Source organism: Hirundo rustica, chromosome 5 (assembly GCF_015227805.2).
Source record: "Hirundo rustica isolate bHirRus1 chromosome 5, bHirRus1.pri.v3, whole genome shotgun sequence".
Taxonomy (NCBI): domain Eukaryota; kingdom Metazoa; phylum Chordata; class Aves; order Passeriformes; family Hirundinidae; genus Hirundo; species Hirundo rustica.
In genome coordinates, this window is record NC_053454.1 from 36,171,048 (window position 1) to 36,198,932 (window position 27,885).

Here is a 27,885-nt window from a genome sequence, read left to right on the forward strand (position 1 = left end):
AGAGCAGACTGGTTCAATGGAGACAAACATGATGAAACTCAGAGATGACAATAGGAGGAAGAGGACAGGAAGACTCATTCTACATACAGTCCCGCTCCACTGAATGTTTCCAGACAGGGCTCTGTGTTACAACAAACTGGCAAATGTTTAAAACGAGCCAGAGTAATAAACATTGACCTTAGCCTGGACATGAGATACCCTGAAGTTATGACTGCAGTGACTCCTGGACATCTCCAGCAAGTCATGTGAACCTCCAGTGGCCCAGTCTGCTTTCTGGCAAGGATGTGCAGATTTAGTCCCTTGCTTGTGTACTGGCACATTAGTGCACAGTTTCAATGTATTCTGTTTGATGTCTTACACAAATCCAAGCATTACTCTCTCATGATCAGAAAGACAGGTACTTCTGTGTCCTACAGCCTGTGCTGAAGAATCCACTGTTCAGAATACCATCATAACTAACAGGTTTTCCTGCCCACTGCTTTTCCACAGCAACAAGAACCATAGGATACCTCTCCTCCAAACTTGCTGTGGCACAAAGCCCTCTTTATCACAGCCTGCAATCCCAAACTACCTACATTTCTAAGGTGGATATCTGGCCAGAGCATAACAAGGCACTCTTCCAACTTGCATGCTTGGATTTACTTCCTATGGAAGCCAGATTTAGGCAGGAAAGAGGGTTTTACCCTCCAGTCCTGGTCCCAAAGTTGGGGGCAGCCAAAGCCTGTATCCAGACCAGGGGCTGGGTTCCACAGCACAGACACAATTTATAGGCAGCACAAACAGAACCCTCACCAATAAAAACTAGAAGTTATACTAACAAATGCTAACCTACAGGCCATACAAAAGTTCCACATTCTGGCAGTAGGCACCAAGTCACAGCAAGATATTTTTTGATAATTTCATGTCAAACCAAACTAGGATACTGTCCCATAGTAGGGAATACAAACTTTCAATACACCAAATGCAATCCTCTCTGAAACCTGTTTTCTCACAGCTCTTCACATCTTCCTTAAATACAAAAAACTCCTAAAAATGAATACACCACTCCAATATGCCACCATTCTGTATGCACTCAAAATTAAAGATAAGGTCCACATAGAAGTGAGATTTTGAACTTGGGATTCTCATCCTTAGGTGACGGGGAACAACTCTGGAGTATGTCATTAGATTGCTTTTTTAAAACGCTTTATTCTGACAGTGTACAGTTAAGAGAAAAAAAGGGGGTATGGTCATTCCCACCTCCATATCACCAATTACTAGACACATCCATAATTCTTCATTGCTTAAGGACTGGGAACTTTTTGAAGGCTATAATATTTAAATATTTCTACATTTCTGCGTGAAAAAATATTTCAGTATGTCAAACTGTTGTCCTTGCAATGTGCAAACCCCTTAAATTCTGATGTTATTTCTCTCAAGCTTTCTGAAGAGTATTATTTTCCCACAACTCCTATAAAGGAAAATAACAAGGATTATCACACTTAGATCTAAAACATACCCACATTGAAAAATGAGATTTTTTTTAATATAAACCAAATTAAGAGTATAATATGTGATGTTCCATTGCAGGTTTCCCACTAAACTGCTATAACTGCTCCATTCCTTTAAAGGCCTTGGAACAATAAAATTAAAAGGAGATTCACAACAGTCACTGTCTAAACACCAGTGATATTGGTTTATGCCTTTACACAACTGTCAGTGTAAACATGATTGTGTAAAGACCCTAACTTGTTGGATCCCAGATGTACAGTATGGAAATATCATTGAACCCTGTTTCATCTCTAACAGGAAGAAAAACTAGAATCCAATTTGCAGAATCTGTCAACCCTGATGGCACCTACCTACAAGAAGCTTGCACCTGATGCATATAACAACCAGGTATGATGGGGGAAAAAAGGAATACAAGCAGTCATGGAAATAACCTGATATTTAACATACTTCCCAATGCTTCAGCCTTGCACCAAACCATTATATACATTTCATGCCAACATTTCTTTGATATCAGCATGAAGTCAAATAGAAATGAACAAGTCCACTTAAAATGCTCTCACAAGTAGAGATCTGGTCCACTAAACAAAAGTAATCTTTTCTCCCACATCTACACAATAAAATTATTGCACTCCTCAGCTCCAAATTTCTTGATTTAGCATGACTTACCATCCAAACCAGCAAAGCTGCCATGAATGTGGTGTGAGATTGGCAACGATTTGAACTCAAGTCCTGAAGCCACAGTTTCAGTTCTGCTCACTCAAGCAGCAGATGAATTTAGTTTTCACCAAAACAGCCTTTTATAAACATGATTTTAAAGTGAAGTTCTATATTTGAATACTCTCAGCCCTGTGTATACGCACAAGTGCCTGCACCAGCCTTCTTGCATGAGGGGATTGTGCACGCCTGCTTTCCGTGGATCGGTGTTCTCGGACACCAGCACGTTCAGAGCTCTGATGAGGTTCCCAGTGTGGCTGTGTCTCATCAACATTTCATTACAAAGTGTCTTTCAGATAGTTACACCAAAATTTGACAGCACACCACCTGCAAACATGTAACTGTTGACCTTCGTTTTCATTGCTCAGGTTTATTACTGTTAGGAACATTCACAGAAGTTAAGGTCCCAAAACTTTCAGCATCTACTGCAAACTGTGACATCATCCTGCTTTCCTTTTGACAGCACTATACACCCAGCACAAGACAGATTCTCAGCTTTAACACAAAAACAGTAAACTAACACAAAACTGTCCATTATTATCTGCTGCAAAATTCACTCCTTCACTGCGCAGTTAGTAGCAGCTAGACAGGGTAAGCAGACTCAGTGCAGACTTACCCAGTTTCACTTACCTGATAATGTTCGGAGACTCCTTATGGAGAAAACTGTGGCTATGTGCCCACTAGCTGTGCTAATCTGTCCAAATATCTGAGAGACATTCTGCAAGACAGAATAGGAAGAGAAGAGGAGAGGAGGGAAAAAAAAAAAAAAAAAAAAAAAAAAAAAAAAAAAAAAAAAAAAAAAAAAAAAGAGAGAGAGAAAGAGAAAAAAAAAAAAGGTGGTGAACAATAAATAGTTTCTTTGCTTGGGCTGTTTTTCTTTTCACACAAAAATTCACTAAAGAACTTTTCTTCAAGTAAGCTGTGGTGCTGCCCAACATTGTTTGAAAATACATGCTTTTACAATTTTCAATCTTTTACTTTATGTAATAAGGCATATGTATAGCTTGGCTTATTTCAGGAGTTTCATGTAGACCTTGTATTTACACAGTGGGGAAACTGTACTCGAGCTACTATCAGTGGCTTTAAAAAGAGATGATTGAGTTCTAATTTGTATGATATTGTAAAAAGTTCTAAAACCAAAAAACCCCAAACACTAAAACCACATTTCAAATTCCCAGATTATTCTAATTCAAATCTGGACCACTTCTGGATTAGAATCAAGAACTGGAAAGGGTCTGTTTCCCAACTGGACCGAACAGAACATTTTGGAGAACAGCTGCATCTGTGTAGTTTGATCAGACAATTATAGTCAGGCTAACATTTCAAACTGCTCACATTTAATTCCAGAGAAGTTTACACAGTTTTGTTCTGCTTTTATTTGCATATTCTTGGGAAGGAAATAATCCAGATTTGAAAAATAAATGTCTGTGAGCAAACTAGACATATTTTTAGTGATTTTGAATGAAGACTTGGCAAAGCTTCTAATCTGATCTTAACTCAAAAAGGGATCCATTAAGTTCCATTAAGTGTAGATGTTCTGTACATTCACATAAAAGGTTCAGGAATTTCAGCAAAGCATTTTATAAATGTGGTTTCATTTTTAATTTTCTAAATAAAATATGAAATTATCATTTTTCCTAGGCTTTATCTTCTATTACAAAAGCCTTTCTTTTTGTGTAAGGTCCGGTGTTGCGTTGTGAGTTCTTTGTAAAGCCCCTTAATAATGACTGCATGGGTACAAAGTACTGTCTTGACTGAATTCTCTCTTTTTAGCCAGGAGTTAGATTTGTATTTAAGCTAATGAAATAAATGTTAAGCATGCCAAAATACTACAAATCAAAAAGCAAATTATTATTTTTCATTAAGTCATTCTGAAGTCAGTTTTCTAAAGCCATTTTCCCTTAATAGCTTGGTATACTTCCAGTCTACACAAACATATCACTCTCAGAGTGCCAGTCACGGAAACGGTGCACTGCATTTGTCATGTAAAAACACCAACCCCTGGCAGAAAATCAGGACTAATACACAAGGAAAAGTATTATTGACCAATTTCACAATTACGCCAGAGACTGATGGTACCAGGGAAAAAAGCAGCAAAGAATGAAGTATGGATACGAAACAGCCATCAAATTGCTGTAGTTTATTTGCTTTCAAGATGTGTTTGTTGTCAACTCCAAGACACAAGGGGGACCTGCCCTTTGTCACAGCAGAGCATTCCTTATGCACTTGGCGTCCTGGAGCACCCAGTGAAACCTGTCCTGTCTCTCCAGATTGAGTATGAACACAGAGCCCCCGAGTGCCGCCTGGGTTTGAAGGAAGGTCGCCCATTCTCAGGGGTCACCGCCTGCCTCGACTTCTGCGCTCATGCTCACAGAGACTTGCATAATATGCAAAATGGGAGCACTCTGGTAAGTCTGGGATGTGTAACAGCCTCCTCACTCCAGCCCTCAGCTCGTGAGACTGAATCATTATCTCCTCTCTATTTAAATTTATACTGCAAAATGCCAATTAATTTTTAAAAAATCAACAAAAACACAATAGGCAGTAACTAAGCTAACTTATTACCCCCTACACATTTTTCTTTCAAATAAATGAGACTTACAGCATACTAAAAAAAGGTTTAACACAGACCTAGTAAAAGAGGAACTGTGGAGACAATGGAAATAAAGTCCCAGCAGAGCTGAAATGCCTGTTTCAGTGTTCCTGGTACAAAATGGTTCATATTTGTCCTCTTGAAACCCTTCTTTTTCTAACAACTTTGGATTATATCTTCTGGTAAAATGGAAATAAAAACAACTCCTTTCTGAGATAGTTCTGGAAATTCATGGTTTTATTCCTGCTTTGCATGAGCAGAAAGTCTGCAAGTCCATGTACCCTTTACTCTCCTCAGTTCTGATTTCTGGCAGGTACAGCAGAAGTTCTGCAGAAGATACTAGAAAAGTAAGCTGGATTTCAATGTGTATTGGATTATTTCTGTGACAAAACAGTTGGACCAAACAAAGAAAAGAATACTCTTCAGTTATGAATAATCATAAAGGCTGTAGTTTGAAGCAGCTGCCTAGATTCACAGTGCAGCTCTTATTACAACCAAAGAGAGTATCTGCCTTTTTAATTCAAACTGAATTTTTTCTGTTATCCAGGTCTGACTTAATTCACCAGTTAATCACTACCAATAGAATGTACATTTCCAGCTGAGCTTTCTTCCCAAGGCTGGGACAATGATTTTGCTGTAGAATATGTCTCTATCAGCATCTTTTTCCACAAAGATCCTCCCAACACCTGTTCTAGCTAGAACTAATACGTCAGACTTGCTGCATGACAAAAGTAACTCCCCTAAATTGTTTTATTAACATTACAGTTACACTGTAAGGGGGTGTGAAGTATAACACTTATGTTGTATAACTTGAGTGTGTTACATTGCACACCCTCTCTAATAGGTAGCTACCTCATGTATTGTAGTGGAAGAATCTTCAGGTGAATACAAAGTCACAGATTTCACTGCTTTAGCTCTCTGGCCACAGTAAAATGGATCACAGAGTTTATTTCACATGAGGGTAATCCCTAACTATACTGTTCATTTCAGCACAAGTAAAAGAAATAGATATCTATACACCTGTTTCTTTTACACTGTCCAACAAAGTGATGAAAGAAATTAAAATTGCAGCTTGTTGTGATATGCAAAAATTGCACAGAAACTTACAGTTTACAAAGAACTTGCCAAATGCCAGCGCTGACAGTGTCAGGGCAAGGCACAATGCAGAGGTAGAGTTTCAGATCTCTAATACACTTTTCTAACAGGTTTGCACACTGACTAGAGAAGACAATCGTGAAATTGGCCAAACACCAGAAGATGAGCAGCTCCATGTGCTCCCACTATACAAAGTCTCTGATGTGGATGAGTTTGGAAGCACTGAGGGCCAGGAGGAGAAGAAGAGGAACGGCAGCATCCAGGTCCTTACTTCCTTTCGACGAAAAGTAAGGATGTTAGCAGAGCCTGTTAAGACCTGTCGGCAAAGGAAGCTAGAAGCAAAGAAAGCAGCTGCAGAAAAGCTTTCCTCCTTGGAAAACGGGTCTAGCAAAGCTGAGAGAGAGAAGTCTGCTGCAGCACGCAACAAGCAAGGCACCTCTGAAGCAGCAGGTCATGCAAAGCAGCTGGCAGGTAAACACAGGAATCTGAGTGGGGTCAGCAGTAGTAAACATCTTACAAATCAGGGCCAGTTATAACCAGCCTCAAGAAAACCATTATTTTCAGTCCAAGAATGTATTGAACTAAAAAGGCAAGAGATTTCTTGAAAGTGAATGTCAGTATTATATAAAATCTAGAGTGCCAAATTTGGTACAACTCCAGAGAAGAAAAAATAAAGAAAAGTTGCAATGAGAAACCGTTTCCTGTTGGACAGTAAACACTTGTAAAAATCTAGAAACAAACTCTGCTTGCCATCCAGTGTATTGTAAAGTATCTTTAAAGGACTGGTAGTGCTAGAAGCCATGAAGAGAAGTGTGTGGTGCTGCTGCCAAAGAATGACCTACACATCATTCAATGTCTGCCACTGTTACAGAGATCCTCCTAATTTCAGGAGATGCAAGCATAACCTCTTTACCACTATTTATACGCTCCGCCTCAAGATCAAAAGCAAAGCAGGTTTTCCATAGTGGAGTAAGTGTTTATGTCAGTTCTCAGCAGCAAATTTGAGAGTCCTGAGCAAAGGAGTTATCACTATTATAACTAAAAGGAGTTATATATTATAACTATTTTATTCTTGCTGCAGTTTTCCCAGAGAGGAAAAAAGCATACAGGGCCACCCCGAAGGTCACTGAAATACCTATGAATAGAAGTCAGCTGTCCCATGACCCAGGCAAGGGCTGCGACCATTAAATGATGTCATTGCACTTTAATGAATGGTATTTTTGCTCTTATGTCTTCAGTTAATGTCACTTATTAACGCACTGTTCTGTCTATCAGTGACTGTTGGTTTTAACATACTGCTAGGGACATTTCTTGCAGTCAGTTTTATTCATGTAGATGAGAAGAATTATTTATTCTTGGAGAAAAGAAAGTCACTTTGTGCATGGCTCTTTGGGTGCACTTTGATGCTCCATTTCATGGGCTACTTAAAAGATGATTCAACTCTTTGGATTTTGTGCATGTGACTCTGAACAGGCTGCACTGTCTTTTTCCCCACGTCCACTAGCATCTGATCTCGTTGGATATAGGCCAAAAAGGAAAGGTAGCCTTAGTATTTATTCAGCCTCTTAAAGGATGGTGTTTGAGATATGAGAAGGGAGTAGCTGTTGATGAATCTACTTTTCTTAGACATATCATATAAAGTATTAAATTTGTTGGGTGGTTGGTTGGTTTGGGGCCTTTTTTTAAAAAGCCTGTTTGTTGTGTGGTTGTTTGTTTTTCCTTTTTACATCTACAGATCTTTTACGCCTTTCAGGACCAGCCACACAACAGCAGCAGCAGCAGCAACATCCACAGCGCTCTCTCCCTAACAATCCTCAACCAAATTCCATTAACTCTTACTCGGGGTCAGGTTCTGCAAATCTCTATGGAAGGTTGCCTAATCCAGCCAATGCTTATCCAAACTCTTCGTACACTTCAGATCCATATGGAGGGTCCAATCCCATGAACCTCTATACAACCTCATCACAGTCTGCGGGGTCTTATTTGAATTCTTCCAGTCCCATGAACCCTTATTCAGGATCTTTAAGTCAAAATAACCAATATCCCCCCTACCAATGCAATGGAAACATAGCTATGGACAACTGCCCCTCTTACTTGGGCTCCTACTCTTCCCAGCATCAGCACATCGACTTGTATAGTTGCCAGAGCCAAGACCATATGTCTAAACTAAGTCTACCACCCATTCAAACATTATACCAGCATAGGTTTGGGAATAACCAGAGTTTTGGTCCCAAGTACTTGAACTATGGAAACCAAAATATGCAGGTAGACTCCTTCAGTAATTGCACCATTAGACCAAATTTACACCACGTAGGGTCATTTTCCTCTTACTCAACCCATGAGGCCAATGGCCATTTTATGGAGGTTGCCTCAAGGTTAAAATCTAATCTGAGTAATCCAAGCATGGATTATACCTCCATGAGTAAAACAGGTGAACATCATCACATGCAACCCCCTCCACATTTATCACATGACTACCATTCTGCTCCAAGTATGTTTAGTGGTCCTCCTAATTCACTGCATCTCCAAAATAAGGATAATGAAATTATTTCACATGCAGTTAATGGTTTGTCTAACATGCTTCCAGGTCAAAACCATGACAGGACAACTCCCCAGGGTGGTTTAGATAAAACTGACGTGCTGAATCCAGAAAAAGCAGAGGATCCCGATGAAGTCTGGTCAGATAGTGAGCAGAACTTTCTGGATCCAGAAATTGGAGGAGTGGCAGTTGCTCCATCTCATGGGTCAATTCTCATAGAGTGTGCAAAACGCGAGCTCCATGCAACGACTCCCTTAAAAAATCCCAACAGGAACCATCCCACCAGAATATCCCTTGTATTCTACCAGCACAAGAGCATGAATGAGCCAAAACACGGTCTGGCTCTGTGGGAAGCAAAGATGGCTGAGAAGGCAAGAGAGAAAGAAGAGGAATGTGAGAAGTACGGCCCAGACTACGTGCCTCAGAAATCCTACGGCAAAAAAGCCAAGAGGGAGCCTGCGGAGCCCCATGAGCCCTCTGAGCCAACATACCTGCACTTCATCAAGTCCCTGGCACAAAGGACACTGTCGGTCACCACGGACTCCACCATAACCACATCTCCATATGCCTTTACACGGGTTACAGGGCCTTACAACCGATATATCTGACTTCACACCTTGGTTGGTTACCTCATTTGAAACAACACCTTGTCACTAGGGTAGTAGGTGCTTTAGGTTTCGTGGAAGGCAAGGGTGGAGAAGAAAACAGGGTTTTTATGGAACTCATCGGTGGAAGAAGCCTCAGCTCACCAGCAAAAAGAGGTAAATCTCACTAGAGCACTTGTTTTCCACTGATTTTTAAGTGGTCACAGATTGCACGTAGGAAACAAGACCAAAGCATCCTATGCAAAAAACAAAACAAAACAAACAAAACACACACACACACAAAAAAACCCCAAACAAACAAACAAAAACACCACACAAGAAGAAAATAAAAGGAAAGAAAAAAAGAGAGAACACAACAAAGTGTTTCACAATTTACATTGGAAAACACTGGCTCTGTTACAGAAAGAGATAATCTGCAAATGGATTTTTTTTCCTTATAGTTTTGCACATCTGTGGCCACTTTTAATGTCATCAAGTTTGCATAGTCATGGAACAGGAGCAAAAAAAACCCTAAAAAATAATGCTGTAGTATTACAACTGCAGGAATCTTAAAATAACATCTGGTGCTGAATCTATGATGTACTGAAATACTGGAATTATGGCTTTTTAACATGCAGTTTTTACTGTACTCTTAATAGTCTTTTGATTTTATTTAACAAAATAGATAAGTATAAAACAAATACACAGCAAAACACTGAATTTGTTTGAATATTCTAAAACCATGGTGCTATCTAAGAGAATGGTGTCTTTATTTTATCAAACAGTTAATGCCTTTATAACAAAGTATCAATGATGTAGTCAAATGTTCTTTAGCAACAGGGAGGAGGACCTTTTCATTCATGTATGTATTGAAGTTACCTGGTGTTAAAATAAGCTTAGTTTTTAACATATGGGAATTACAAAGACCTCTGGATTTTGCTCATCCAGTCAAGTCCTAGAAAAGGACGATAAAATAGAGAGATATTTTTTTTTAAATAGTGTTTCAAAAGCACTTTGTCTACCTAAGCTTGGCAACTTGAACAATGCTAAGGTACTAAGACATTAAAAAAAAAAAAGTTTACTTTGATTTTAAAATGCAAAGATAATTTTTTTAAACTAAAAAAAGCTTTTAAATACTTTTGGTTTAGCCATGCATCAGCTAGTGGGCTACATATCCATTTTTAATACAGTCAGCTATGGTAAAAATGGGGCTTACTGGATATAAGGGAATAAATACTTTAGTACACAAAACACATTTTTTTCTGGTGCTCATCTCACACAGCTATACTGTAAACTGTTTTCTACAATTATTATGACAAGTTCATTGCTCAAGTATGTACAGTTTTAAGGAAAGAATTTTATATTAACCACAGGTGATAATTAGCAGCATGCAACGAACTACACCTAGTTAGCTTGGGCTTCTGCTGTTTCTAGAGATCTGTGCGCTCCCACTATGGAATGGCAGAACTGCTTTTGTGTTGATAATTATGTACATTGTGGTGCAAGTCATTTCTTGGTGCAAGTGGCCTCTTTTCCAGGAAGACTGAGCAGACCGATGCCTACACAAGATGAATGAAACAGGGTTAGTTCTGTACGATTCCGTTGATTAATAGAAAAAAAAAATAGGCAGCTGGCTTGCTGTGGTGGTTTTAAATCATTAATTTCTATTAAGAAAAAAAAAGCAGGAGAGTTGTATAGTAAATTAAATTGTAAACAAGACTTTTTTTAACGCAATGCTTTAGTATTTTAGTACTGTAAAAATATTAAATCTATATATATTTGGGTTTTGAGCTGAATTCACATCATGGTGCTACTCAGCCTGCTACAAATATATCATAATGTGAGCTAAAAATACATTAAAAGGTTTGAGTGATGTTCCTACTTGTCATATACCTCAACACTAGTTTGGCAATAGGATATTGAACTGAGTGTGAAAGAAAGTTTATATATTGTATACCATCTTTTTCCCCCGATAGCCTTTGAAAAAAAAACAAACAAAAAACTAAACAAAAAAAACTCTCAATACTTGACATTTTAGCAAGTATAACTTGAACTTCAACTTGCTTATTCTTTTTTTTTTTTTGGTTCTAAAAATTCAGGGATATTTCAGCTCATGTTCTCCTATGCCAACGTGTCACCTGTGTGTATGTAAAGCTGTTGTAGGTTAAATATATTATTCTTGGGTTTTTTGGTTTTGTTTTGTTTCAGGGATTTAATGTTTTTCTTTTGAATCCCTTCTCTTATTTTTCTTGTACATGTATTGTGTAACTAAAACTAATTTTGTAAATTTGTTAGCTCTTTATCGTAACAGAAGTGTTTAAGAGATTTAGAATGTTTTGACTGTTTCAAATGATTAAACAAAAAGAAAGTAGAATGCACTGAGCTGATTAAAGGGAAAAATGTAAGGCAGGGGTTTGGCAAGTGACTGTTTGCTAGAGTTGTTCAAGTCACTCTCTAAACAAGGCTTCTTGAATACTGTAATGAATAAAATAAAATATAAAAAGGTACAGTCTGTACAAGGGCTTCCCTAAACATGCAAACCTCCACGTCCCAGCTATATCTTGTGCAATATACTGTAAGATTAAGTTTGGTCAAAAGAAATTCTATCCAACAGAATCTCAACCTAACTCAAGTAAATCAAAGGAGGCCTTTGGGTTTAATGGTCAAATATTTATTATGGCAATTTTGTTTTTTCCTCGGTCTGTGACTTTACCCACTCATTAAAACAAAAGTTTTGCCTTTTTGGGAAAAAAAAATAATACGGTTATATGTCAGATTAAGTAAATCATGATATATATTCATCTTTTGGTGATTTTTTAAAAATCCTATATAATTCATGTAATTCATAGTAGATGTTTGGTTAATATGCCGTGCACTGTCATTTGCCAAACTGCTGGCAGCAGGAGCAGGAAGCTTAGTTGGTGAATCAGTTTTGTATTGTAAATACCTGAGCTGTAATTTTTGGTGTACAGAACCCTGCCTCAGTTGGAATGAATGACAAAGCAGACAGAGTTGCTTGTATAGGATTATCAGGTTGACTATAGCCATACTTGAAGATGCTTCTGAGAGTTGTCAACTTTACTTGAATGAATTTTTCATCCTGATTGACGCACAGCAGTATGAAGTTCACTTCTAAAGCTAGTGGTTAACTTGTGTAGGAAACTTCAGCAGTTTGACACTAAGGTAATGAACTTCTGTGTGCATTTTCTATGCTTATGTTCTACTTGTTTTTTTACTTTAGTTTCATTCATTTTCATGAGATGTTTGGTATGTCTATAAAAAGAATCCGAGGATGGTTATAAATACTGTAAGTATTGTAATGTAATGCAGGTTATTTGAAAGCTGTTTATTATTATATCATTCCTGATAACGCTGAGATGTGGGTGTTTTTAATAAAATTTATATTTATTTAATGCACTCTAAGTCTGTCTTGCAGAAACATGTCTTTCCTCGTCATTTTCACCAGCTAACAACAAAGCAGGCATCACGGTCAAACAAAGTGCATCACTAGGGACTTCAAAACAGGAAGCCTAGGCATGACATTTATCCCCAGTTCTGCTTTGACTCTTACCTCTAACAAGATGGGACACAGGCTGCTGAGCCCAGGCTACTGGTCCATAAAAACTGTGTTTATAGGGAAGGAGGGAAGCATTTTTATGGGCAGGAAGAGACAGTAGAGCTCAACTACTGGTTTTCCATTGGTGTTTGTGTACACAAATGAATATGGCATATTCGCTGCTCAAGTAACAGCCACAAATGCACACCTAGCAGAGGCAGAAGGGGGTGACTCTAAGCATTCATTGGTTTGGTTTAAGGTATTTAGCTGTACCTGGTTAAGCATTTTTCTACTTTATTTCAGATCACTCCCAAATGGTGGGATGCTTCAACAAATAGTATTGTGCCAGGGGAGGGTTAGACAGGATGTTAGGAAAAATTTCATCCCCAAGAGAGTTGTAAGATTGGAAAAGGCTGTCCTGGGAAGTGGTTGAGTCACTATCCCTGGAGCTATTCAAAAGACCTGTACATGGGGACGTGGTTTACTGGTGGATTTGGCAGAGTAGGTTTACAGTCGGACTTAATGACCTTAAGCGTCTTTTCCAACCTAAATTATTCTGTGACCAAGAAAAACCCCAAAACTATAGAAGCTGAAAACCTCAGGTATAATCTAAACCACTCACAAGCTAGATAAAAGCAGAAGCAGCAAGAAAGTGCCTCTGAATCAATACCAGAACAGACATTCTTGGAGGCATCAGACAAAAGTTTGTTCTCCTGGTCCTTTTGTTTAACTTCAGGGGTTATCAGGACTGAATTCTGAAATAACCCATTCTGTGGAAAAGACAGAAATTGCTCTCTCCACAGCTGCAAAATGTTTCTGTGACAATTGCAAGAATTCTCAAGCTTCCTTTTTTAAGAGCCCGAGTTTGTTGTCAGCACTGGTCACCCCGTCCATCAACACCACACACCTTGGAAAGCCCCTCTGCTATGCACATTCAGATCACCCAGTGTCTTGGGAATGTGGTGATTTAAAACTCAGTAATGTTCCCCACCCAGTTCTCAGTGTATTCCCAGATGGGAATGTCTTGAGGCAGGCTAGCATCCTGCAGCAGCCAAGTGCTGCTCTTTTCTGTGCACAGGTGCACTCGCTGCATCAGCCAGCTGAACAGATGGAGGCATGGGCTTTAACAGAGCTCTCGCAGCCCTTCAGCCTTCCTTGGAAAAGAGTCCTGCTACTAATGAACATCCCCACTGGCTGCCTTTCAGCATAATTTCTTCAGTGCACTTCCAGACATCTCATTCCAGAGGTGCTAATATGGCACAGCATGATCAAGATTGCAGAGAAGTCAAACCAGACCTCCCCATGGCACTTGTCCTAGGAACACAGGTCCATCCCCAGATTTGGGCAGTCTGCTGCTGTGCCTCGGGGGGCCATGACAAGGCACCGCTCACTGTCACCACTCAAACCACTGGCTGTAGCCTCCACACAGTGGTTACAACTGGAATGCCCAGCTGAGCATCCGAGTAGCTTCTGCCTCACCTTTTCTCTTCCACTCCCTATCTGTTCTGTCACTTCCCACCTTTCGACATCTCAGAGAGAGGACAATACAGCTTTCTTTGGGAATGACTGGAAAGCCTATGGTGACAAGCCAAACCAGGGTGAACAAACCCCAAGCAAAAATTAAGAGCAACAGGTGATGATGCTCAGAGGTATGGAAAAGTATCCAATACAGAAAGGATGAAAGAAAAACATAACAGATTTCTCTTGGAGAAGCAAAGCAACTTACAGAAGGCAGGGATTAACTCGTGGGCAATGGTGGTTTCTCCAGATGCACACTTTCAACACACTTTCAAATAGGCAATATTTAAGAAAAGCTCAAATCTTCACTCAAGCAAAGCTCCAAGCAGAGGAACAAGACCATGGATTTAACATGAACCCTGTGGTTTACCCTGTCAGCAAAACAAAGCCTCTCTTGAGGAGAAATCCACATTCTCTTGCCCTTAGGCTGTTCCCAAGAGCAAGGCCCTGCCAGCAGAGCCCTTTGTTACTTCTACGTGTGGAGTGCCACCCCAAACCTGCAAAGGCTTGCTGGTAATCCAGCAGCACTGATACTAAAACTGACACATACCATCTCAGCAGCAAATTAATACTCTGCTATTTAATGGACACAGTAACATTTCTTTTTCCTGAAAAGGATGCATCTGTCAAGTTCCTGTTACGCTCGACTCTGTTTACCTAATGCAGATAGAACTAATAATTTTGAGGCACATTTTGTCTCAGAGGACTGACAGTTCTACCCCCACCAACCCATGAGCCACAATGACTGCTCTCCTTGCATCACTCAGAGAGACACTGCTTTCCAACTATGTTTATGCATTGAGTCCATTTACTGTGACCTGTAAATGATTCCCTAAGTTAGTTTAATTAGGGAAAATATTGTGCTGGGAGAGATTCTTGCAGAACTTGGGAGACAATTCAGCTCTATGTTTTACTTGCCTCACTTCTAACCAGCAAAGGGAATATCTGTCATCAGGTCAGAAAGTTCTGGTGATTTAAAGAAAAAAAACAAAGAAAAAGCTCATTTTTGGGGGGGAAGAAAAATCTTGCACTGGGGGCAAGAACGTGAGAAAGAAGGAAGAGGTCTGTTAAAGATCTACTTCTGTCCTTTCCAATGGGAGAACACTGAAGCTGGAAGCTGCTTACTTGACTTGGATGTTACAACATGGGGCTTAAGCCCCAGACCAACACCACACTGTCACTGCAGCAGAGTCGGGGCCAGGGGCCCCTGTCCATGCAGAGGACACAAAGGACAGATCCTCAGATGCTAGGCCATGGAGAAGGGAATGACATACTTTCTAGAACATGCTGTAAAAACATCTCCAAGGCTTTTCTGTTTAAAAATCTCTTTACTCTTGACTTCAAAAGGTCTCCTTCCTTGCAAGTTTGTGAGAACAAGGCACCATTCTTTCTTCCCCAAAACCATTTTGCCATTAGTTCAAGTTTGGAGTACTCACAACTTTGGCACTCAGATCCTCCGTGTCTGAACAGATTCTGATCATCATTCTAAAAGGCTTGAAGTACTCTGAGGTACACACAAGCACATCCCATCAAGCCCCTCCATCCCACATCACAAAGAAACACCTCTCACCATTATATGAAGGAGTGAGGGAAGCCTGCTGTTCTACTTCCTTTTAAGATGGGGTTTAATCCTCAGTGCTAAAACCAGCGCCACCCTCTTGCTTCATGGTCCCAGCAGCAGAATATCACTGCTGGAGGCAGCCACAGGAAGGTTTACAGGGATTTTTCTTTTACAACCCAGCCAAGCCAACCTAAGTTAACCCATTACTCCCACTCAAGATTTGCTTCAACTACCACATTAAATCCTTTGTCTTTAGAGTATTTTACATAAGGAAAATCCTCCCAGAGTAGGTACATTTCCTCCTAATGTCATGGCAACACAGCTGTACACTCCTAAATCACAGCAGAAAAGCCAGCCTGGCAGGAAGAGCTTGGGATTGTGGTTCAGCTTTCTTTCAGTTTCCACTGCATTAGCAACTGGAACCTCATTGCATTTTCAGGCGTAATCATCTTCCTCTTATTTTTATGCTCCCATTGTGATTATTTGTAAAAATGACAGCACCATTATCTTCTTGTATGTAAGGCTTCATACAGACCACTTTGGTAAAGAGATTTAACTGGAGGGGATGGCTTAAAGTGCAGTCTGCTCTTGAAAGGGCTGGGTAAAGTGGTATCCTGGGGCTCCCAGTCTGCATTTCAATTATTGTTGTAGGCCAACGTGCTTGATTTGGAAAGGGGGGGAGGGGGGGCGGCATTTCCTCGCCCATCTATCCCTCCCCAAACAGATGCAACAGATCTCTGACTGGCCCTTCTCCCCACCTGTGTAGTCCTGGCTTTGTTAACATTTGTACAGGCACAAAGCTGGTCAGATGGCAGCAATCCAGTCCTAATTAATGAGAGCAAATGGTTTGCTATAAACAGAGGAAGGGTTGGCATGGGGGAAGGTGGCAGATGTCAAGCAAAGGGAAAACATCTATTAGCTGTTCCATCCTCTGCTGCCACCCCAGTGCATGTGTTTTGCATGACAGCCCTTCAGTTCAGGCCCTGGTTTAAAACATCCAGACTCCAAACACTGGATCTGTATTCGAACATTTGCAGCATCCACACAGCCTTCCTAAGACAGGATACTGGAAGGGACTGTATCCTGTTATAGGCAGAAGGCAGATTTTAAAACTTCAGACTTGCTTTTCAGGAATTTATACAGTTTTATAATCAGCAATCCTGGCAAATCTCCCCTCTGCCTCTTCTGTGAACACTCTCCATACCAGAAGCAAGCGAGCATTTTGTCAGAGGACTGCAGTTTGCAAGCATTAATTCTCCCAGCTCTCAAGATGAAAACGATTGCTTATTTGCATGAAAGAATTTCAGTACCTCTGGCACAGGATGCAACCAAGAGCAGCCTGTTTCCACCTTCACCCAGCTCCTGCAGGAGCCTTAGCCGAGCTGCACAAACTCCTCAGCTGAGCTGCTCCAGGGAAGACAGGGACCAAGTCTGTGGCACAATGCACATGTGTTGCAGAGGACACTCTGGGCTCCTCTTGTCCACAATGCCAGGCAAGAATACTAGCACAGAGTAAAGCCACCTGTAGTGAGACAATGCCACTGTGAAGGGATGCCAGGTGATACCAAAGCAGTAGAGGGAAGAGAAGGGTGTCTGACAGTTCCTGGAGCACTCAAGTTGCAAGGCACAAATCCCAGTCACAAGACAAAGGTGAGACTCTCTCATAGGACTACCAAGACAACACTTAGATCTGCTCTCTTGATAATTTTCCCAGCAGCAACACACTGGCACTTTACAGAAGGATTTGCATCTCAGGACTCTTAGGCCCAGCACAGGCAGAACATAGTTTCCAAGTTAAATCAAGTTGAAAACCAGATGTGCTTTTGACAAGGAAACCAGGTCAAGTGTAGCCACAAGGTTTCAGATCTCCTGCAGCTGTGCCTGTTACATGAAAAAAGCAGCGTTGCCTCCTTCTCCACCACATTCTCTGTTGCTGCACAGCAGCAGCTGCTTCCTTGGGAAAGCCAGACAAGCAGCTTAGTTACACATTCTCAGACTCCCCACAGAAAAACACATTTTAAGTGCAAGGGAAAGAAGAAAACTTCACAAAGCCTGAAGAGAACAAGTTTCTGTGAATCCAGCGAGTATTTTTACATTCTCTCTTTAATGGATTTTTCAGTTAGGCACTAAGGAACTACCCAGATACACAGGTGAGTATACCTATCACAGAGGATGGCTCAGGCTGGAAGGGACCACCATGGCTCTTCTGGTCCAACCTCCCTGCTCAAGCAGGGTCATCCTAGAGCACATGGCACAGGATTGTATCCAGAGGATTCTCAAGTATCTCCAGTGAGAGGGACTCCACGATTTCTCTGGGCAATCTGTTCCAGTGCTCAGTCACCTGCACAGTAAAAAAGTTCCTCCTCATGTTCACATGGAATTTCCTGTGCATGCGTTTCTGCCCATTGCCTTGTGTCCTATTGCTTGGCATCACTGAGCAGAGCCCGGCTCCATCCCCTTCCTCCAGATGTTTATAAACACTGAGGCTTCTGTTGCCTGCTCTCGAGGCTGAACAGGCCCAGCTCCCTCAGCCTTTCCTCATAAGAGATGCTTCAGTCCCCTCATCACCCTTGTGGCCTCTGCTGGACCCACTCCAGGAGCTCCATGTCCCTCTGGTGCTGAGGAGCCCAGAGCTGGACACAGCACCCCAGATGTGCCTCAGCAGGGCTGAGCAGAGGGGCAGGATCACCTCCCTCGAGCTGTGGCACTGCTCCTCCTAATGCAGCGCACCATGCCAATGGCCTTCTTGGCCACAAGGACACACTGCTGGCTCATGGACAGTTTGTTCTCCACCAGGACACCCAGGCCTTTCTCCACAGAGCTGCTTCCAGCAGATCAACCCCCAGCCTGTGCATGGGGTTATTCCTCCCTATGCATATGGTCAGGTACAGCTGACATTTAATTAGCTGGGAATATTAGAGCCACTTTCTTCCTCTTCCTAAGAAAGCAGTTTGCTGCCAGTTGATAGTCACAAGTGACATGTGGCTGTTAAGTTATACTGTGAAGATCTTTCTACAAGGAAAGCCATGGATTGTCACTCTAGGAAAGCCAATTCCCTCTTTTAGGAGGGTAATGTGTTATACTTGTGATAAACCAACCAAAGGTTTGCTGCACATGTGATTCCTGCCTGTTTGCCTCTAAAGCACAAACCAAGCAGTGAGCAGACACTGTTTGACCCATGGAAGGCCCTGCTGCTAGCAAGTACTGCCAAATTACTCCTTCAAAAGAGCAAACAAAGTGCTTGCCTGTTCAGTTAACACTGATCAACTACAGTTAAAAAGAGAGATTATACATTACACAACCTCTTGCCACAGAGGCTGGAAGGATATCTCTTGCCTACCACACACACACACACAAACATCTTCCAAAATGCAGTTGGATTCCTCTTGGGAAGCATGGTCACTGTTTTTAAATGACTGCCAGAAGAGATTCAAGCCTTCAGTGCAAAGGAAAGAGCATTACTCCAAGACATGCCTCTCCTCCAGGAAGAGGATTCCTCCTGCCACTCAACCCAAATTATAATAATGCATGTGCTGGGCCAGAGGGAGAGAACAATGCCTACACAGGGAAGCATGACTCTGTAGTATGAGAATGAAGAGCTTTGCTGCCTGTTCTCATTTCTGCTTATGGATGTAATGTTAATATTAAAGAGCACATTAAAAGACAGTGCTCAGAAATAGCACTTGACCCCTGCCTTCCTCTTCACAGGCAAGCACCTTCCCCTGTAGGCTCCCTCCTTTCCCAGCTACAATTTAAAATCAGCTAGAACAGAGGTGTGATGCTTGTCAGGAGCTTGGCTCCCCTGAGCAATGAGTCTACTTTGATCACAACTTAGGCAAAGAAACTCTTCATTTTGGGGTCAGGTGACATTTCCCTATGAGCTGGGCTGTGGGACTCTCATTCTAAGCACTCCCAGGTGTGTACGAAAGGAAAATCCAGCTGCTCATAGATGTCAGGGAGGTTCCTCACCTCCAAGGCTAAGTAGTGACTGAACAGGGAATAGACAGACTGCAGCATCTAAACTCTACTTAAAACCTACTTTAGGTATCCAAGCCCCTAAACTCAGTTTCTAGGTCACAGGTCACTTCCAAAAGTTCTGCTCCAAACCACACAGGAATGTTACAGGAATAAACAATCAATTTAAGTGTTTGAATACTGTGGTAACAACACCTGATTTTTGCATGCTTGAACTGGGCAAGCTTAACTGCTTTTTTTCTGTTTATGTTAACTTTCTTTTTTCCTGCTTTAAACTTCCACTCTTATGAGGTAAGCCCTATTAAGACACTTGGGTTTTCCTCATCTTTGCTTTAAAAGTACCTCCTTTAGAGAACTGTTCCATTGTCAAGCACTTTATTAAAAAAAACAGAAAAAGGAAAAGGGTGGGTAAGGGAGAATGAGTGAAAGATATGGCTTTCTATAAAATCTTTCATCTCATCTAGTCCATCTCAAAGCAGGTATAGACAAGAATAGCTGCTCAGTGTGCATGTAAAATTGTTTTACTAAATGTGGAAGGAAAAGCATTGATTCAGTCTCATAGACACGAGAAGTCAGGATTGCACAGTTGCCATTAGTGCTCTTGCTGCTGTGAAATCTGAAAGGAGTGGAACAGCCACTCGCTCAGAGGCTAACATAAAGGCAAAAGGAAGCCAAAATTACTCTTCTGAATTTCCCCTTACTGCTGCTATAATTGGGCACCTCAAGGTATTTTCTTCTTGTACACAATGCTGAGCAACGCATACATAGTAGGCAGCACAAAACTGACAGCTTTTTTGTTGATTTTTCGTAATATGATCAATCAAATATTTCACTATGACCCATAATCCTATGTGCATCACCAAAAGATGGGAAAGAGGCTGAAATGAAAAAAAACCAAAACCCGAAACACACACACAAAAAAACCCAACCAAAACCAAACAAACAAAAAAAAACCCCACAGAAATAGAGATGCAGATCTACTTACTATTTTTTCTCCAGTAAAAGCCCATACAAAATGGTTTCCTTTCCAATTCTAATCACATCAAGTACTGGCAAGTGGAACTATCCAAACACCACCGGCCAAATCAACTTTCAGCTGGAGATGTGCCACACAATTCAAGAACCATGCTTGCAGTTGCCTCAACAGCCAGAAGAGTGTAACAGGACTGGCTCTCAGCATTACAGGTACACTGTATTCCCTTGTTTGGAAATAACAGCATGAAACACTAAACAAAGCAGCCCCCTCTGCAAAATTTACCAGCTTGCAGTAAACTGCCCCAAATGTCAGCCTGAAAAGTGCATCTTGCCACTGGCTGACAGCACTGCAGGCAGAAAGGCCTTATCCCAACTTATCAGCACTGACCTCAAAGAGCTGATGGGGATTGCAAATGGCCAGGGGCAAAAGGTGTTTTCTACTCAAATGCATTCTTTGGCCCATTAGGGTAAGACAATTAGAGGTGAAGACACTGAAATTCTCTTCCTTGAGTGCAAATCCATGCCTGCAGAAAGCAAATCCCCCCCATCACTGTCGCTGAAGGGCCTTTAGAGCTGGACTTGATGATCACTGTGGGTCCCTTCCAACTAAGAACATTTTGCAAAAGAATGAAGCAAATCTTGAAGTCTGTAGAAAATACGTGGCCAAATACACTACAAACTCTTGGAACCTTAAAAGGTTTCAAGCTGTGCATGCTGAAAACCTTGGAAAGCCACCTGCTTATTGGAATATAAACAGGTACTTCAGCTTCTTTTTAACATCTCACATTAACTAGCCAACACTCAGCTGGCCACTTTGGGAAGTACTTCAGTGCAGACTAACTGTGGATCAGGCTACAGTAACATCCATTCCCATAACTCTTGAAACATCTTTTTTTTTCCCTTCCCCCAATTACAGATTTACAAAGTAAGCCTTAAAAAAAAAAAAAAATTTGATTGCTTACAAAACAGTGCAGATACACTGCAAAACCTAAGTTTTGGTATATAAGCAGTAGAGATTCTGGGAATTAGTTATGAAATGCAGAGTTTTCTCAGAGCCTTGCTTTACAAGGCTGAGCTCAGCAAGTGAGAGCTGTTTCAGACGGTGCTGCTCTGACCCTCTTGCCCTTTTACGATCCAAGAAGCTCTCGTAACAGCCTAGCTCCCCAAAAGGCAATTCATAAAGTTTGAAAGCACTAAGACGACAATGGATATAGGACTTGTGGGAAAGTTCAGGGCAAGACAATGCAGCCATTCTGCAGAGTGCTGCAGAACAACCATGAAGGTGTAAGAACTGACACAGAAGTGGGTGAACTGCCCTCACCCTTGTCCATTAGTCAGCAGTACAACAACTAGGCAGCGTTTGCACAACTTCAGCCAGGCATACCACAGTTTTTACTCCAAGATGCACACGAGCTACACTGAACCAGAAGCACCATCTGGTAACTGCTACCAGTCACAGTAAGACGTGGACTGGGGATTTCTGATTGGATCGCATGCAACAGAGGAAAGGCTGGCTTGAAAGAAAGAAAAAGGAAAATGCTCCATCTCGTTCAATATTCTCCTCACAGAAAAAAACAAAACAACAACAACAAAAAACAAGACAAACAAAAAAAAAAAAAAAAAAAAAAAAAAAAACCACCACAAAAAACCAAAAACCCACCACCCCACAACTGTAACAGAAATAGTGAAAAACTGCACAATTCTGGCATAACACAGAAAGGGGAAGGAGCGAACAGTCCGAGGAGAGAAAATGTGACTGTTTTTTTGCTGTGGATTCGATTTCACCATTGCCTGTTAGAAGCTGCAGGAGCCCGGCTGAGACAAAGCGGATCGTTTACACTGCAAAGGCAACCTCCTGAGTGTCCGGTTTCTCCATGGGCCTCATAAGGAGAGACCTGAATACAAACCATGACCAGACGGCACTACCTACAGAGCAGCCCCTGGGAACCCAGCTTGGCGTAAAGTCATCCATGGGAATGGCAGAGAAATTGATCCCAGCAGCCAGAATTCAGTTTTCAGAGCTGCAGCGTGGGACTACCACGATGTCAATAAAAAACCCAAAAAACTCCCAGTTCTGTGCAGGGCTCTGGGAGTTTCTACAGCTTACAAACTCCTCCAGGGATCTGAAGATTTCCTTCTCTGCATCCATTTTCAGGTGCTGAAGAGATATATCTGCACAACTATAGCAATGCACCCCCCACACCTTAGCAGGTGTTCCCACATTAGGAAAAGATTTGGGTTTCATTCTTTGTTTCACTTACAAGGCAAAGAACCAAAAACTTTGATGCTCTTCTCAACGTAAGTGGCATTGTGCCAGGACAAAGGCACAGACTGGATCCTTGAAATGTAACTCAAGCACTGCAGCTATTTCTATTGGGCAGCATGCCAAACACCCCACCTTGATCATTACATTCTTAAAGGAGAGCAGGAGACTCTCGGTGCATTTTCTGGGTGTGATAGCAGGTGTATGGATCCTCTGTGCACGGCTTTTACTCTTTTGTTTTGTATAGTTTGCTATTTTTGTCTCAATTAAAAGTTTTTGCTTTTCAAACACCTCCAATCATGCTGTCTATCTATTTTTATAAGCCATTTCTGAGGCTGTGGGCAACCCTCAGAGTGTGATGTACCTTTGTGGAGCTAACAACATTCTGGTCCCACACAGAAATGCACCCCACAGCAGGATGGAAACAGACTTCTCCTAACAGAGAAGGAAGGTCTTTAGTAAACACCATTTTCCAGGCTGTTAATTCTGCTTGGGACACCCAGACTTTTATGCATCAGTTACGAGACCTCTTACATCTTCTAAGAAATCTTGCTTTCCTCATCCCTCAATAGTCTCAGACCTTTAAGCCTCACTGCACTGTGACTGCAGCTTTGCAGGAGCCTTTCAGAGCTTGTCACCTCTTCTGCCAGGCCCACCTCTCTGACTCAACAGCATCAGCTGGCAAACAAATTTTAAAAGCAAAAATAAAATGCCATTCTGGGATCTATTAGGTGAAATCTACTCATCATTGTGCTATTTCTGTTCACAGTGGAATATTTAATAAATTGTACGTTTGTGTACTACCTTCCATCAGCCAAAAAAAAAAGCCCAAACCTGCTTATTGCCTTCATGACATTTCCTTGCTGTGGATCTTTAATACTGTGGCCATCGATACTAATCCTAGGAAACGAACAAAAGCCTTCAACCATCAACAGGAGCTCACATAGGAGTCTACAAGGGAACATCACATCAGCTTTTGCAGCCACCAAAACGCTTGTCAGTCAGATTTTTCAGAAGAATCATATCTATGAGCCCTCTTCATTCCTCTCCTCTCTTTTTGTTTAATGCCCTCTAACCCCCTTCATAGCAACTCAATAACCTGTTTACCATGCCTACAGAAAACAGTATCATAAAAAGAATACTTGTGACCTGTAAGAAAATTAATAAAAAAGCTTATCTCACAAAGTGGCAAGGAATGGGATTTAAACCGAGATGTTATATAGGACTCAAAATTCATTGATATGCATTGTGATCCTTTTACATCTTCCATTTTAAGAGAAACAAAAAATATGAACAATAAAGCCCCTCACCTTGGATACTTTGAAAGGAAAGTCAGTGAACAAGACTTCTCCAAGTACTCTCACATGGGAGCCACACCCAAACTGAAAATTTTTGATTTTAAAACATCTTGAAAATGAAAAAGCTAAAATGGACCTGGGGTTGACTCATTCCCTTGGGCTGGAAGATGGCACAATGACTGAATAGCTAATAAAAATAAATTATATTCAGAAAGTCTAGGAAAAAAGTAATACACTCTAATGTAATTAGCAAACGGGAGGTAAGGAAACCGAAGGAGCAAATGCCAGAACTTCCTCACACATTAGAAACAAGTCAGCCCCACCCTTTTTCAATGTCTTTCACAAGAAGAAAACACCTACACTTCTGTAGCCATAACAGACCTCTTGTAAAATAGCCTGACTCGTTCTGGATACAGTCAGCAGGCAAGTTTATTTATTTGGTCAACTGGCGGTAGGTTGTGTAAACAGTGTAAAATTACCAGGTTCCTTCACCTGCTCCAGCCAGCTTTGCTCATGCTGGGCTTGTCCCCTTTGGAACTGGGACATACCATTGCTAATGAGCACTCCCGAGTCCCCACCCTGCCCGACTGGGAGCTGTCTCAGTTTGAATAGTTAGACTTCTAACATACTTCTCCCTTATCAGCTGAAGGGACAGGTTTCACCCTCCAAAGTAAATGCTTGCAAGCTCCAAAGAGTCTAAGCTGTGATTCCTTCTGTAAGGCACAGAAAGCATTAACAGCATGAGTAAACAGAAGGTCAGTAGCAGCCAGTTAATAAACTAATTCATGCTTCTTAACTGAAACTCAGTCCCAAAATTAGGAAAGATGTAGCTGAAACCTGAAATGTTTCCACATGCAGGCAGCATCTCAGATTTCTGTTTGGTAACCCAGGATCATGGCATCATTCCCCTGGACAGGAGGTTTTACCTGTTTTCTTGGGCCTCAAGACACTAACCTAATTTAAACACACGAGCTCTTGCGCTCAGTCACGTATTTACTTCCAAAACGTGTTATTACACTAACAAAACAGTCTTACCAATGCTGTATTAAAACAAACCAACAACCCCCTCCCCCTTCCAGAAAAACCAAAAAATATCTCAACAGACAATCATTAGCGGTAAGAGCATTAAGAGCATTTAAACACAGCCTGAAAAAGGTTAAATGCAGGAACAGACTTGTCTATACATCACAAAAGTCCTTTACAACTTCCAGTGACAACATAGAGAAGCCTTTCACTTTCTCACGGCCCATCAGAAGTCTTAATCACAGCCTCACATTCCCCCGCCCATTTTACCAGAACAGATGTCACACCCCTCATCACGGCCCATCCTTGGGCTGGCTCAGGGAACGCCTCCAGGCAAGGAGCCTGGGACGACATTACAGACCCTCTCGCAGGCTATTTCATCACACGTGAAGCACAGAAAGAACATAGATAGTTACAGCACAACCCAGAGTGGTTTTATAAGTGTCCAACTGGGTTATGTTTTTATTTCTTATTTTAGAAGCCATATGGTAAATACAATCAACCATAAAACCAAAATCCAACTATCCCGTATCAGTTACCAGGTGCTTTATTACACAACATATTTTCACATGTTTCAGTGATTTCTTTTCTGACAGTGCTGAGGGCTAACAGCAAGGAGTTCAGCCACAGTGGGACTCGAGCAGCTCCACAGGCAGCATTGCAGGGTCTAACCAAACACTAGGCCTTGAGCAGAGCTTTGGACTGTGTCACCAGTAACTGAGCTTGCCCAAAGTCCAAAGACAATCAGGTTCCTCAGGAGATGCAGGCAAGTGGCGGAGCCCAGCCTCCTTGGGACCTTCAGGTCTTTATGAAGAAGCAGCATCACTGGTCTATGATGCACATCCTCTGATTAAAAGAAAACAATTCTAGTCCTACTTTAAAGGCAGGAATCACTGCTTTTACACCATGACTAATTTGGCATTTAGCTGGGATGTGGAAGATTAGGTCTTAAAGCCTCTCTGTTTGGGAGGGAATCCAATTCTATAATTCTTAGCTCCCAAGAAAGTATCCTAACACTTAAGCAAACAGCATCCCAGAGTCTGAACTTTCTCCTCTCTTCCAGGGGGTGTTCATGCATTTATCATTATATGAAGAGCATGAAACACTAGAGCCTCCCTCGCCACTTCAGATACAAGCACTCAGACTACAAATCTCTCAGGTTGCAAGATTAATTCAAAAAGTTGGATGAAGGCTGCTCTCACTGAACAACTAATTGTTTCAACCTCACTGGAAAACTCCACTGTAAGACACATGGTGAAGATTCCAAGGCTGAGCCCAAGGAAGGAGTTAAATTGCTGCCTCCTCACAATCACCTACTACCATAATCTCTTTTCCCCTTTTACTGAGCTTTGCATTTCAACCACAGCTGCCATTTCATGATGGGAATTACACTTCCACAGCACCAGAGCAATGATACCCAAGATGGCCATCAAGAACAAATCTTGCTAAATCCTGTCAGAGCAGTCACACTACAAGGAAGAGTTACACATACTCTGAGGTGCAAACATGGTGGGAAGGACAAGAGACAACAGAAAAGCCAGTTGTTACTGCTCTCCAACACACTCTTAAAAACCTTCAAATTTTAAGCTTCAAGATTTCTTGCCAGTTACATTGCTTGGTACCTTCCACACACACTGGTAGTAGGTATTAAACTGAACTCACCTTCTTAGCTTGTTTTCCCCTAAAAGCTGCCATGCTCTCTACCTTGGAAAGAGGCCTCCTCTCCTTTGCTCTTGTTTTGTACCTTCACTTAAGAGGCAGCAGGTGCACCCTGAGAGGGGAAACCCTCCCCTCACTGCTGGAGAGCAGCCCCCAGCCAGTGTCAGACTAGTCCCGGTCACACCCACTCTCCCCAGCTGCAAACCCTCTCAATCAGCTAACAGAGAACAGGTGAACACATTACTAAAAATCTGTAGTATCGTGTCAAAACCACAGCAGTTTCAGCTGGGTGCTCTCCTCCTCAACAATGCCTGTCATTTTCACCAATAAACTGAAATACTGTGCCTATGACTGATTCTGTCTCATAGGTGTGCCAGTTTACCTTTAAAAAAGTGGAAATGACAAAACCTGCTTTTTTCATTCCTCACAGTTAATTGGATTTAACTGGGTGGGGAGGAAGGAAAATCTCTCTGTGCTGGTTTGGTTACTTTCCGTGTAATGGTGTAATTCAGCTTTTCCCTGACACTACAGAACCCAGCTATGCCTTGCTTAACAGCAAAATCCCATTCTGGGAGTCCAGACAGTTTCTGTGGCTCCACAGCAGACTGTCTGAGACTGCTGTCTGGGGCACAGAAGCATAATTATACTAATTATGAGAGAGAAAAGATAATAGATACAGAAGTTCTTTTCCCTAATCAGCTCTAGGTCAAAGCTTTACCTACAGCTAACAAGGAAATAATCTATTAATGAGCCCACATCAGGAACCAGCAGTGCAAACACAGAAAGTCATAATTTGCAACAAATGGGTTAGAGCTACATTTTTAAAAAACTGCAGTCTTGAGCTTATTTAACTAAAGACATTATCTTTAAACTGCAACTGCCTTGGTGCTTGGTCTTAGCTTAGAAAGAAGGGATCCGCATAAAACGATGAATACAATAACTCTGAAATTTCATAATTAGGGCTACCAGAACAAATGCTGAAAGTCCAAATTAGCCTCTGAAAATGCCTATGCATTATACCAGGTATTTGGAAGACAGTTT

General features: G+C 41.5%; 1 protein-coding gene and 1 long non-coding RNA gene across 4 annotated transcripts in view; one reads left to right on the plus strand and one right to left on the minus strand.

The window, feature by feature from the left end:
- The window catches only part of TET2 (tet methylcytosine dioxygenase 2), a 72,321-nt gene extending 59,891 nt beyond the window's left edge, over positions 1 to 12,430 (plus strand). The window contains exons 7-10 of one of the 3 annotated variants that reach the window (XR_005700802.2): positions 1,789 to 1,878; positions 4,476 to 4,613; positions 6,004 to 6,862; positions 7,629 to 7,736. Coding sequence is in view for 2 of the 3 variants with exons in the window: in XM_040064337.2 (XP_039920271.1) it covers positions 1,789 to 1,878; positions 4,476 to 4,613; positions 6,004 to 6,364; positions 7,629 to 9,040 (2,001 nt within the window). In the remaining variant the exon portion in view is untranslated. Of the gene's footprint in view, positions 1 to 1,788; positions 1,879 to 4,475; positions 4,614 to 6,003; positions 6,863 to 7,628 lie in introns of all 3 variants that reach the window. The other 2 variants (XM_040064337.2, XM_058420656.1) reach the window with 2 other exon arrangements.
- LOC131378556 (uncharacterized) overlaps positions 1 to 26,973 on the minus strand; it is a 38,839-nt gene extending 11,866 nt beyond the window's left edge. The window contains exons 1-2 of the long non-coding RNA XR_009207849.1: positions 26,848 to 26,973; positions 2,836 to 2,923 (exon numbers count right to left, since the gene is read on the minus strand). This is a non-coding gene — a long non-coding RNA (uncharacterized LOC131378556). The remainder of the gene's footprint in view (positions 1 to 2,835; positions 2,924 to 26,847) is intronic.
- Between the last annotated feature and the right edge of the window lie 912 nt (positions 26,974 to 27,885).